The sequence below is a fragment of the Hylobates moloch genome, unplaced genomic scaffold, assembly GCF_009828535.3.
Source record: "Hylobates moloch isolate HMO894 unplaced genomic scaffold, HMol_V3 SCAFFOLD_11, whole genome shotgun sequence".
NCBI classification, from domain to species: Eukaryota; Metazoa; Chordata; class Mammalia; order Primates; family Hylobatidae; genus Hylobates; species Hylobates moloch.
The window spans coordinates 43,950,533-43,963,575 of NW_026652286.1; the positions used below are offsets into that span (position 1 = coordinate 43,950,533).

The 13,043-nt window shown below is 45.2% G+C and overlaps 1 protein-coding gene across 1 annotated transcript in view; it reads right to left on the reverse strand.

Annotated features, from left to right (window-relative positions):
* The window catches only part of XNDC1N (XRCC1 N-terminal domain containing 1, N-terminal like), a 51,116-nt gene that overhangs the window by 36,348 nt on the left and 1,725 nt on the right, over positions 1-13,043 (reverse strand). The window contains 5 exon segments of the mRNA XM_058446642.1: positions 2,501-2,679; positions 4,040-4,195; positions 5,303-5,444; positions 9,769-9,935; positions 12,117-12,288. Coding sequence (XP_058302625.1) covers positions 2,501-2,679; positions 4,040-4,195; positions 5,303-5,444; positions 9,769-9,813 — 522 coding nt within the window. The 5' untranslated portion in view covers positions 9,814-9,935; positions 12,117-12,288.

Consider the following 13,043-nt stretch of genomic DNA (forward strand, 5'->3'; position numbering starts at 1 on the left):
GGAGGCTGAGGCAGGAGAATTGCTTGAACCTGGGAGGCGGAGGTTGTGGTGAGCCAAGATCGCGCCACTGCACTCCAGCCTGGGTGACAGAGCAAGACTCCATCTCAAAAGGAAAAAAAAAAAAAAAAAGAAAGAAGATGCCACCTAGGACTTTCATAGCTAGAGAAGAGAAGTCAATGCCTGGCTTCAAAGGACAAGCTAACCCTCTCTTTAGGACTAATGCAGCTGGTGACTTTAAGTTGAAGCCAATGCTCATTTACCATTTAAAAAATCCTACGGCCCTTGAGAATTATGCTGAATCTACTCTGCCTGTGCTCTATAAATGGAACAGCAAAGGCTAGATGACAGCACATCAGTTTACAGCGTGGTTTCCTGAATATTTTAAACCCACAGTTGAAACCTAATACTCAGAAAGAAAGATTCCTTTTCAAAACATTTCTGCTCACTGGTAATGCACCTAAGCCAAGAGCTCTGATGGAGATGTACAAGGAGCTTAATGTTGTTTTCATGCCTACTAACATAACATCCATTTTGCAGCCCACAGATCAAGGAGTAATTCAACTTTCAAGCATTGCTATTTAAGAAATAAATTCTGTAAGGCTATAGCTGCCATATAGATAGCGATTCCTCTGATGGATCTAGGAAAGTAAATGAAAACCTTCTGGAAATAATTTACCATCTTGGATGCCATTAAGAATACTGGTGATTCATGGGAGGAGGTCACAATATCAACATTAACATGAGTTTGGAAGAAGTTGATTCCAACCCTCCTGGTAGGCTTTCAAGACTTCAGTGGAGGAAATTAACTGCAGATGTGACAGAAATAGTATGTGAACTAGGCCGGGCGTGGCGGCTCATGCCTGTAATCCCAGAACTTTGGATGGTTGAGGTGGGTGGATCACTTGAGGCCAGGAGTTTGAGACCAGCCTGGTCAATATGGTGAAACCCCATCTCTACTAAAATACAAAAAATTAGCCAGGCGTGGTGCTGCGTGTCTGTAATTCCAGCTACTCGGGAGGCTGAGGTGAGAGAATTGCTTGAACCCGGGAGGCAGAGGTTGCAGTGAGCCGAGATCATGCCATTGCACTCCAGCCCTGGGTGACAGAGCGAGACTTTGTCTCAGAAAAAAAAAAAAAAAAATAGTAAGAGAACTAGAAATAGAAATGGAACATGAGGATGTGACAGAATTACTGCAATCTCAAGATAAAACCTGAACAGATGAGGAGTTGCTTCTTATAGATGAGCAAAGTGGTTTCTTGAGATGAAATCTACTCCTGGTGGAGATGCTGCGAACATTATTGAAATGATAAAAAAAGATTTAGACTATGACATAAACTTAGTTGATAAAGCAGTGGCTGGGTTTGGGAGAATTGACTCAAATTTTGAAAGAAGTTGTACGGTGGTTAAAATGCTATCAAACAGCATCACATGCTACAGAGAACTCTTTCATGAAAGGAAGAGTAGATTGATGTGGCAAATTTAATTGTCTTATTTTACAAAATTGCCACAGCCAGCCCAACCTTCAGCAATAACCACCCTGATCTGTCAGCAGCTATCAGCACTGAGGCAAGATTCTCCACTAGCAAAAAGATCACGACTCGCTGGCCGGGCACAGTGGCTCACGCCTGTAATCCCAGCACTTTGGGAGGCCGAGACGGGCGGATCACGAAGTTAGGAGATCGAGAACATCGTGGCTAACACGGTGAAACCCCGTCTCTACTAAAAATACAAAAAATAAGCTGGGCGTGGTGGCAGGCACCTGTACTCCCAGCTATTCGGGAGGCTGAGGCAGGAGAATGGCGAGAACCTGGGAGGCGGAGCTTGCGGTGAGCCGAGATCGCCCCACTGCACTCCAGCCTGGGCAACAGTGAGATACTCTGTCTCAAAAAAAAAAAAAAAGATTACAACTCGCTGAAGGTTCAGATAATTGTTGGCTTATATACACTGAAAAACCAAAAAATGTGTGTGACTTGCTTTATTGTAATGATCTGGAACCAAACCTGGAACATCTCTAAGGTATGCCTGTATATATGTGTTGTACAGGGAGAAAAGCAGGGGAACAAATGAAACTGCAGAGCACACATGTAAAGATATAACTTTGTAAGGGAATAATGACAGAGAAACTACATGGGAACTTTGGGACTTACAGTGCTCAAAGGAAAAGTCTGATAAAAGCTACAGTCACCCAATAACTTAGAAATAAAGTATGAAGTTAAGTTTGGATCCAAGAATAATTTATGGCCAAAGAGCAAATAGTCCAAAAGCTTTGTGTATACTGTATCCAAGGCTCACTCACTTCCATATTCCACGTGTGAGAAAGAGGGAAGGAGAGGAGTTCACTCCTACCTGGAAGAAAGGGTATCAAGCCCACTGATACTTGTATTTGTGTGTGTGTGTGTATGTGTGTGTGTGTCTATGTCTCAAACAAGCATCAGTTTCTTAACCAGAAACCTGAAAAGGAAGGGAAAACATTAAATCTTCACTACACCATCATACATACCTTGTTCAGCACAGAGCTCACAAGGGCTGAGGGACCCACCACAGAGTCATCTAAGGAGTCCAGAGAAGAACGCACCCGTAGAAAGGCCAGACCAAAGGACTGATGACGCGTGAAGGGTTGGGAGCAGGTCAGGCGAAGTCGATCCCATAACTCTCCTGAGGCTGGAGCCAGGAAATCAACTCAAGGAAAAAAGAGAAACAAAATCAGGGGGGAATGGAAGTGCATAAATGGGACAGAAAGAGGAAGAAAAGGTCAATACTAAGGAAAAGAGTTATAGAGAGTAACCTCCAACAAAAGAAGAAGGAGGTCTTCAGTAAATGTCCCCTTCAGCTTGGGTGCTCAGGGTATGGTAATGCCAAGCAGGCCAGTCAGGGCCTTCTCATATTCAGTCCCTTGCCTTCTCATCACTCCTCTGTCACAGTTCCACACTATTCTCAGCATGAATTCTATACCTCTCCAGGGACCTCATCAATATCTCATTTTAAGAAGAAGTTACCTGCAGAGTAAGGGCCCAGTGGATTACCTGAGATATATATTGGCCCTTCCTGGATCATAAGACCTCAACCTCCCTCACACCACCACGTGCTCTACATGCTCACAGTATCACATTCCGATATCACAAACCCTCTATATTTTTAGTTCCTAACACTGTCCAGTCAGTACCTCACTTTCTCCAAATCATATGCCTCTCCAATGTCTCTCTTCCTTTACAACGTTACAAATACTTCCAACTTAAAAACAGACAAATCCTTATGAGACTGTACATCCCTAGAAGCTAGGAATCAGATCTTATGTTTTTTCTGTAGTGCCTAGTGAACAGAGATTTGTACAAATTCAGTAAACATTATATGCTACACAACTATAACCACTATATAGCCTTCCATCACTTACATAAACATCTATCCTACATCCACACTTATACCCACAAAAATATATTATTATTATTATTTGAGACAGAGTTTCACTCTTGTCACCCAGGCTGGAATGCAATGGCGCGATCTCAGCTCACTGCAACCTCTGCCTCCCAGGTTCAAGCAATTTTGCCCCCTCAGCCTCCCCAGTAGCTGGGATTAAAGGCGCTCACCACCGTGCCGGCTAATTTTTATATTTTTAGTAGAGATGGGATTTCACCATGTTGGCCAGGCTGGTCTCGAACTCCTGACCTCAGATGATCCACTTGTCCTGGTCTCCTAAAGTGCTGGGATTACAGGCATGAGCCACCACGCCTGGCCACAAAAATATATTAATCAATAAGTGTGTGTGTTCTATATATTGGGCCCTACCAAACCACAAGTTACGTATAAAGATAAATAGTTCATAAATCTCCATCTCCCCAGCTAGCATGCATCCTCACCACACAAATCTCACACACAAGCACACCATTCCTTAACCACCCTTTGCCCCCAACAGATATTATTAAACCCCTACATAGGCTCCCTCCCACAGTCTACACCCAATAGCACTCACAGTCCTCTTTAGTACTGCATCTCTGTTTCTCATAAAGACCACCCCCGTCTTTTCTGCTTTTGCCCTCTTTACCATCTTTAAACATGCGGACCCCGGAGCGGTTCTTCCCCTGCTTTGAATCAGTTAGAGACATTAGCATGGTAGCAGGGAGCAGGGTTATGAAAGGTCTGTCCAGGGGCCAGGAAGAACGGCCCACATCAATTTGCAGGAATGCACAGCCACAGTTACCTGGGGATGAAAGGTTGAGAGAAGGATAAGAGGGATGAGATGACTGAAGACAAAGGAATATGGTGGAAGGAGGACACTCCTCTACTTTACAGCTAGCTGAAAGCCAGAAAGGTTCAGCGATATGTGGAGTCCCACAGGGAGCCAGTAACTGGAGTGGAATGAGACTCCAGTCCACTAAATACCAGTGTCACACATTCACCATGTTCCTCCCAGCCAGAAACTTTCCCCTGATTAAAGAGACTTGTTGCTTCTCTGTCCTCTGGCCCTGGTGGAGAGAGCTAAATTCTGTCTCTCTTAATTCCTTGCTAGGGAGCCTGACATCTCTCTGTCCTGACAAAACTGAGACCAGTGGACTGGACAGTTCTAGATTCCAGAGAATTCTAAGGTCAATCTTCTCAATCCATAAACTCCTATTCAGCCTTCTTAGATTATCCTTGCAAAGTTCATCTCTCCAGCATCCTCCTGACGTGGATATTTACAGGTGTATGCAGGTTCTATTTGTTGGGATTTATTTTTATTTTTTGTGAGACAGGGTCTCACTGTTGCCCAGGCTGGAGTGCAGTGGTGTTATCACAGCTCACTGCAGCCTCGACCTCCTGGGCTCAGGTGATCCTCCCACCTCAGCCTCTCATGTAACTGGGACTACAGGTGTGCACCACCACACCTGGCTAATTTTTGTATTTTTGGTAGAGATGGGATTTTGCCATGTTGCCCAGGCTGATCTCACACTCCTGGGCTCAAGGGATCCTCCCACCTTGGCCTCCCAAAGTGTTGGGATTACAGGCATGAGCCATTGTGCCTGGCTGGGATTTATAATTACGTCAGTGTCCTAAGGTTTTGCCCAGACCACTAAGATCAAAGCATGGTAGTTATGTTGCATAATTTGAGGAGCGCCATTCACATTGTATTCTATGTGAATAGAGCCCTTGGAGTTCTCCACACAGATCTGCTCCAAGGGCAAGGGCCACATTTCCCTTTGACACCCAGGTAAAACTTATTCCATAAATGCTGCTCAGCCAGAATGAACTGAGACATGTTAGTGGAGTAGTTAGAGGGGACTATCATTCCTGTTTCTTCCTCAAGTTTCCTAGGCCACAGAGAACTCACCCACATCAATGTAGCCAATGGGCACTGCCCTCTCCAGCTGTAGTTCTACTTTCAATTGCCCACTCTTGTCCTGAGGGCAGCTGAGCCAAGGTCTCCTTGGACTATCTGGGTTTAGCAAGTTCTCTACAGGATACTTGGGATCCTAAGTAAGAGAGGAGGAGAAAATCAGGAATCTCACTGAGCCCAAGGGAAAAAGGATGCCCACGAACGAGGGATCCCCAAACCCCAAACCTTCCCAGTCATCCTAACATGATAGAAAAGACACTAGATGGGAGGCCATAGGAATACTGTTATCATGTGCCAAGTGGTTTACAGATACCATTTTTCTCTATCCCATTTACCAGACCTCCTTTAATCTTCATAACAATTCTTAGGTGGTTACTATTATTACTTCCAAGTTAACAGATCAATACTGAAGCTGAGAGGTTCAGAAACTTACTGAAGGCCATAGGCTAAATAACCAAGCAAAGCAGAATTCCCAGGTTTCTGAAAGCAGAGCTCTTTTTTTTTGAGACAGAGTCTCGCTCTGTCGCCCAGGCTGGAGTGCAGTGGCACAATCTCAGCTCACTGCAACCTCCACCTCCTGAATTTAAGCAACTCTCTGCCTCAGCCTCCTGAGTAGCTGGGATTACAGGCGCCCACCACCATGCCCAGCTAATTTTTTTGTATTTTTAGTAGAGACAGGGTTTCCCCATTTTGGCCAGGTTTTTTTTTTTTTTTTTTTTTTTTTTGAGACAGAGTCTCGCTTTGTAGCCTAGGCTGGAATGCAATGATGCTATCTCGGCTCACTGCAAGCTCCGCCTCCCAGGTTCACGCCATTCTCCTGCCTCAGCCTCCTGAGTAGCTGGGACTACAGGCGACCACCACCATGCCTGGCTAATTTTTTGTATTTTTAGTAGAGACGGAGTTTCACCGTGTTAGCCAGGATGGTCTTGATCTCCTGACCTCGTGATCCACCCGCCTCGGCCTCCCAAAGTGCTGGGATCACAGGCATGAGCTACTGCGCCCGGCGGCCAGGCTGTTCTTGAACTCCTGACCTCGTGATCCACCCACCGCAGCCTCCCAAAGTGCTGGGATTATAGGCGTGAGCCACCGTGCCCAGCCAAAAGCAGGGCTCTTTTTTTTTTTTTTTTTTTGAGACAGAGTCTCGCTCTGTCACCCAGGCTGGAGTGCAGTGGCGCAATCTCGGCTCACCGCAAGCTCTGCCTCCCGGGTTCATGCCATTCTCCTGCCTCAGCCTCCCGAATAGCTGGGACTACAGGCGCCCGCTACCACACCCGACTAATTTTTTTTTGTATTTTTAGAAGAGACGGGGTTTCACCGTGTTAGCCAGGATGGTCTCGATCTCCTGACCTCATGATCCGCCCGCCTCGGCCTCCCAAAGTCCTGGGACTACAGGTGTGAGCCACCGTGCCCGGCCCAAAAGCAGAGCTCTTAACCACCATGATACACTATTTCATTTATAAGATTTTTTTCTTATTTTTTTTTGAGATGGAGTTTGCTCTTGTTGCCCAGGCTGGAGTGCAATGGTGCGATCTCGGCTCACTGCAACCTCCACCTCCCAGGTTCAAGCAGTTCTCCTGCTTCTGCTTCCTGAGTAGCTAGAATTACAGGCACGCACCACCACGCCTGGCTAATTTTGTATTTTTAGTAGAGATGGGGTTTCTCCATGTTGGTCAGGCTGGTCTTGAACTCCTGACCTCAGGTGATCTGCCCACCTCGGCCTCCCAAAGTGCTGAGATTACAGGTGTGAGCCACCGTGCCCGGCCAAGATGTTTCCAAGGACATTTATTTATCTTTATAGTTATTCTGTGGGATAAGAAAGTCAAAGATTTTTATTCTAAGTTTATAACTGATGCTTAGATATAAAGTGATTAATCAAAGTCAACAATAGTGATATTAAGTATAAATTCTGAGTTCTAACCTAAAGTCAGATATTTTTTGGTTGAGAGATCTTGGGTAAACTACTTTCTCTCTCTGGGTCAAAATTTCTTTCTTTCTGTAATCCCAGCTACTTGGGGGGCCAAGGCAGGAGAATCGCTTGAACCTGGGAGGTGGAGGTTGCAGTCAGCCGAGACTGCACCACTGTACTCCAGCCTGGGCGACAGAGTGAGACCCTATCTCAATAAGTAAATAAATAAATAAATACATTTCTTCTTTTTTTTTTTTTTAGAGACAGGGTCTTGCCCAGGGTGGAGTGCAGGGATACAATCATGGCTTGCTGCAGCCTCAAATTCCTGGGAGGATCACTTGAGTGATCCCCCTGCCTCTGCCTCCTGAGTAGCTCGGACTACAGGTGTGTGCCACTGCACCTAGTTAATTTGTATTTTTAATTGATAGGGTCTTGCTCATTACCTAGGGTACAGTGCAGTGGCACAATCGCAGCTCACTGTAGCCTTAACTTCCCAGGCTCAGGATCCTCCCACCTCAGTCTCCTGAGGAGCTGGGACTACAGGTGCGTGCCACCACACCCGACTAACTTTTGTATTTTTTGTAGAGATGGGGCTTCACCATGTTTCCCAGGCTGGTCTTGAACTCCTGGGCTCAAGCAATCTGCCTGCCTCAGCCTCCCAAAGTGCTGGGATTACAGGTGTAAGCCACCGCACCTGGCTAATTTTAAAATGTTTTGTAGAGATGGGATCTTGCTATATTGCTCAGGTTGGTTTCCAACCCTGGCCTCAAGCTATCTTCCCACCTCAACCTCCCAAAGTGTTGGGATTACAGGTATGAGCCCTGTAATCTAAATGTCTTCATCCATAAGTAAAAGAGAGAGACCAGACTCATGGTTTTCAACCTTTTTTGTTTTAGCAATAAAACCCTTTTAACTGAAATCTTACACTGACGTGTGTGTGTGCGCACACGTGTGCATTTTTTTTTTGATAAATAAAAGGAGAGCTCTGGTTAAAGCACAGGTAGGGAGGACTAGGGACATACTTGTCCCCCTCTCCCCTTCAACTTACAGAAGTGGGTCTCTACAGAGTACAGTGGAAAACACGAAGTTTGAAACTAGCTAATGTTCTCTGCATTTTATAAGGCTAAGAGTCTATGAAGCAGTTGGGCGTGGTGGCTCACACCTGTAATTTCAGCACTCTGAGAGACCAAGGCGGGCGGATCATGAGCTCAGGAGTTTGAGCCCAGCCTGGCCAACATAGTGAAACCCCATCTCTACTAAAAATACAAAAATTAGCTGGGCATGGTGGCATGTGCCTATAATCCCAGCTACTCAGGAGGCTGAGGCAGGAGAATCACTTGAACTCAGGAGGCGGAGGTTATGGTGAGCCGAGATCACACCACTGCACTCCAGCCTCGGCAACAGAGCGAGACTCCGTCTAAAAAAAGTAAAAAGTCTATGAAGCAAATTGTTTAGCCTGACCATGCAGGTAAGGAGGGTAAGTGTAATATTAATTTTATTTTTCTAAGAATAGGGGTTAATATATTAGTTCCTAAAGATTCTCTAAGGGTCTTTTTTTTTTTTGATACAAGGTCTTGCTCTGTCGCCCAGGCTGGAGTGCAGTGGCACAATCATGGCTCACTGTTAGCCTCAACCTCCTGGGCTCAAGCAATTCTCCCACCATGGCTTCCTGAGTAGCTGGGACCACAGGCACATGCTATCACACAGGGCTGATTTTTTATTTTTTGTAGAAATGGGATCTCCCTGTGTTGCTCAGGCTGGTCTTGAATTCCTGGGCTCAAGAGATCCTCCTGCCTTGGGCTCCCAAAGTGCTGCAATTACAGGCATGAGTCCCGTGCCTGGTCTAAGGATCTTCTTGAAATGTGTGGGGATGTTTTTGACTGTCACAATGACTAAGAAGCCTGGGGGCCAGGGATGCTAAGTATCTCATCGTGTAAATAATATTGCTACAAAATACAGACTTATGGCCCCAAATGCCAATGGCACCCCTTGAGAAAGACCAGGATAACAGAAGGGAAAGAGGTGGAGTAGGAGTAAATAGAGCAGTGACAGGAGAGGAAAGGGTGCGAAGTCCCTAAGAATCACCACATCAGATCAGGCCTGGTCTCAGGGCCTAGGATCTAGCTCTAATTGGGATATTGTAGAACTTTTAGGAAGGAGGCTGAGATCACACTTGATGGTGGTGGTGATAACCTCACAGATCTGGGATTACCTCAAGTGTCCTACCCTGTTCTCAATGATAGAATGATCAAACTCCCCTTCTGAGGATCCTGGTGCAGTTTCTGGGCTTACAGCTTTGCCAGTGCTCTTCAAACTGAGTGGAATCCTGAGGGTGCTGCTTTCTGTACTTTCAACTTCTAAGAAGACTTCTTTCGCGCTTCCTGCACTTCTGTGGGAACAACCTGAGGGCAAGAGCTGTTTCTTCTCTTAGACTCTGAACTCACAATGTCTCTTCTATTAGATTGGGAGTTTCCTGAAAGTGGAGCCAAGACTCCTATTTTTTTCACTCCTTTCAGTTATCAAGAAAACAAATCATGCCTGCTCATTAATATACCTGAGAAGAAAATGATACCACATGGCTGATCTTCACAGGAGCCATGGTGGGCCCAGCAGCTGTTTCAAGTACAAGAAAAAAATGCTTCCTCCCAAGATTTCTTCTGTCACTACTTTGGCACTGACTACGTGTTAGCTTCCAGAAAAGCAAGAATCCTCACATTACTCCTGAAAAAGAGAACAGAAGAAAAACAAACTAGCCATGGCTGTGGTAACAGGAGTTATTTGCAGCAGTCAGTTCATTTCTGTTTTTTTTTTTTTTTTGAGACAGAGTCTTCTTGCTCTGTCACCCAGACTGGAGTACAGTGGCGCGATCTTGGCTCACTGCAAGCTCCTCCTCCCGGGTTCACACCATTCTCCTGCTTCGGCCTCCCGAGTAGCTGGGACTACAGGTGCCCGCCACCACGCCTGGCTAATTTTTTGAATTTTAAGTAGAGATGGAGTTTCACTGTGTTAGCCAGGATGGTCTCGATCTCCTGACCTTGTGATCCGCCCGCCTTGGCCTCGCAAAGTGTTGGGATTATAGGTGTGAGCTACTGTGCCCAGCCGAGTCAGTCCATTTCTGATGACCAACATGGGCCTGGTGGGAGTGGTGGCAGGGAGTAGGTTTAGATCAGCTGATGAGGCTCCAACAAACACAAAATAACTCGAATGCAACCAGAAGGCAACACAGCAGCAAGTACAAAATAATATATTAAGATGTTAATGTTGGATTTATATATAGGTGAGCTCTCAAGGGCATGAATTGTACACCTTTATATCACTAGAGCCTAGTACATAGTAAGGACAGGCAACAAATGTTTGACTAAATATATGACACAACTCTTTTTTTCTTCTTCTCTTAAAATTAATCTTCCTACGTTTAGATTTTCATGAAGTTATTTCTCTACTAGACATCTTCAATGACTTGCTGATTTATGCAAAACCCTTGCTAAGCTGGGTGTGGTGGCCTGTACCTGTAGTCCTAGCTACTCAGGAGACTAAGGCGGGAAGATCACTTGAGCCCAGGAGTTGGAGGCTGCAGTGAGCCATGACAGTGCCACTGCATTCCAGCTTGGGTGACAGAGTGAGACCCTAACTCTAAAAAAAAAAAAAGTTCTGGACTGGGCGCAGTGGCTCACACTTGTAATCCCAGCACTTCGGGAGGCCGAGGCAGGCATATCACGAGGTCAGGAGATTGAGACCATCCTGGCTAACACGGTGAAACCCCGTCTCTACTAAAAATACAAAAAATAAGCCTGGCGTGGTGGTGGGTGCCTGTAGTCCCAGCTACTCGGGAGGCTGAGTCAGGAGAATGGCGTGAACCAGGGAGGTGGAGTCTGCAGTGAGCTGAGATCGTGCCACTGCACTCCAGCCTGGGCTACAGAGCGAGACTTCGTCTCAAAAAAAAAAGTTCACATGGGTATTTGTACTTCTTGTTTTGCTAAACATTTTATGTAAAATTTTAAATATATGCAAAAACACACATATTAGTATAATGAACTCATGCATCCATCACCTTACTTCAATTCCTTGCTGAGAGGAGTTTTAAAGTTGTCTGAGTGTCTTTAGGTGGAATCTCTTCAAATATTTATCCCTGTCCATTTTATTCATGTTTACTACCCATCTGGCTCCTGAAAATATGAGTCCGTGACTCTTGATATACTCCTGGCCATAATGGTCTTTTTGCTTACCCTCCCCACCAAAACTTTTTTTCCCTTTTCTCCAAGATTTTGCTCATGCCATTGCCTCTGCTTGGAATGTCCTTTCTCTTTCCCATTTACCAAATCTAATGCATCTTTGGTGCTCAAACGCCACCTCTCCTGCTTAAACAGCTCAAGGTGACAGCTCCATCCTGTCAATTCTCACTTAGCCTTTAACAGAGTGCCTCATATTACAATTATATGGGTATATGTCTTCTTTGTCCCTTGACAAATTGTAAGCTCTTGGGGGACAGGTTTCATGTCTGAATCATTTCTGTGTACCCAATGTAAAAGGGAGAATATAGTTCCTGATTTGCAAATGTCTGTTGAATGAATGACCACAAAAATTGTGCTCCAAAGGGCTCACAGTCATAAAGCATTCAAAATGGGGTAGATTGCAGCAATAGCAGTAACAAACTCTTAGTGAATGCCATCTAAACATCAAGAAGTCCTCACAGGCCACAGCCAGTATGGGGCTAAGGCTTCAAAGACAGAAGAATAAAGGATGAGTCCTGAGTCTCCTCTCTAGGGCTCAGATTAATTAAAGCTCACTATTCCCACTACAGGAACTCACTGGGCACACAAAAATCTTTCCTTTTCTGCTAGATTTTGGAGATATAAAAATAATAAAAATAAGCAAAACAGTCTCTGTTTTGAAGAAACTCACAGTATATTTTTGTGATTTGATGCAAAAAGCCCATCTCTCATCATCAATGAACACTCGGGCCAGGCATGGTGGCTCACGCCTGTAATCCCAGCACATTGGGAGGCCGAGGAGGGTGGATATCTTGAGCCCAGGAGTTCAAGATCAGCCTAGGCAACATGGTGAAATCCCATCTCTAAAAAAAAAAAAAAAAATTAGCCAGATGTGGTGGCGTGTGCCCGGAGCACAAGCTACTCAGGAGGCTGAGGGAGGAGGATTGCTTGACCTTGGGAGGCAGAGGTTGCAGTGAGCTGAGATCACACCATCACACTCCAGCCTGGGAGACAGTGAAACCCTGTCTTAAAAATAAATAAATACATAAATAAATAAACACTCTTGGTTTGGCAATCCTGACAATCAAACTGCTTGTAGTTCTCACAAGATTAAGTTCTTTGAGAACTCTTTCCCTTACAAAAACTGTTGCTGCCATTTTTTGGTAATTACTTGTTTACCCTGTGTGCCTTCTCATTAAGTAGTAAGCTCTTTGAGAGGATGTGGATTTTTGTCATGTTCATGATCTCCCACACTTCACAGCAGCATCATGGTTCTGTGAGAAACAATAAAGTAATAAACGATGTTCAGGAAATTGGTTGACAATGTGAAGAAAAATAAAAGTAGATCCCTACCTCACAACGTATCTAAAAAATTATACCTAGGCTGGGCGTGGTGGCTCACACCTGTAATCCCAGCATTTTGGGAGGCTGAGGTGGGTGGATCACTTGAGGTCAGGAGTTTGAGACCAGCCTGGCCAACATGGTGGAACCCTGTCTCTACTCAAAATACAAAAATTAGCTGGGTGTGGTGGCACATGCCTGTAATCCCAGCTACTGAGGAGGCTGAGGCAGGAGAATCACTTGAACCCGGGAGGCAAAGGTTGCAGTGAGCCAAGAT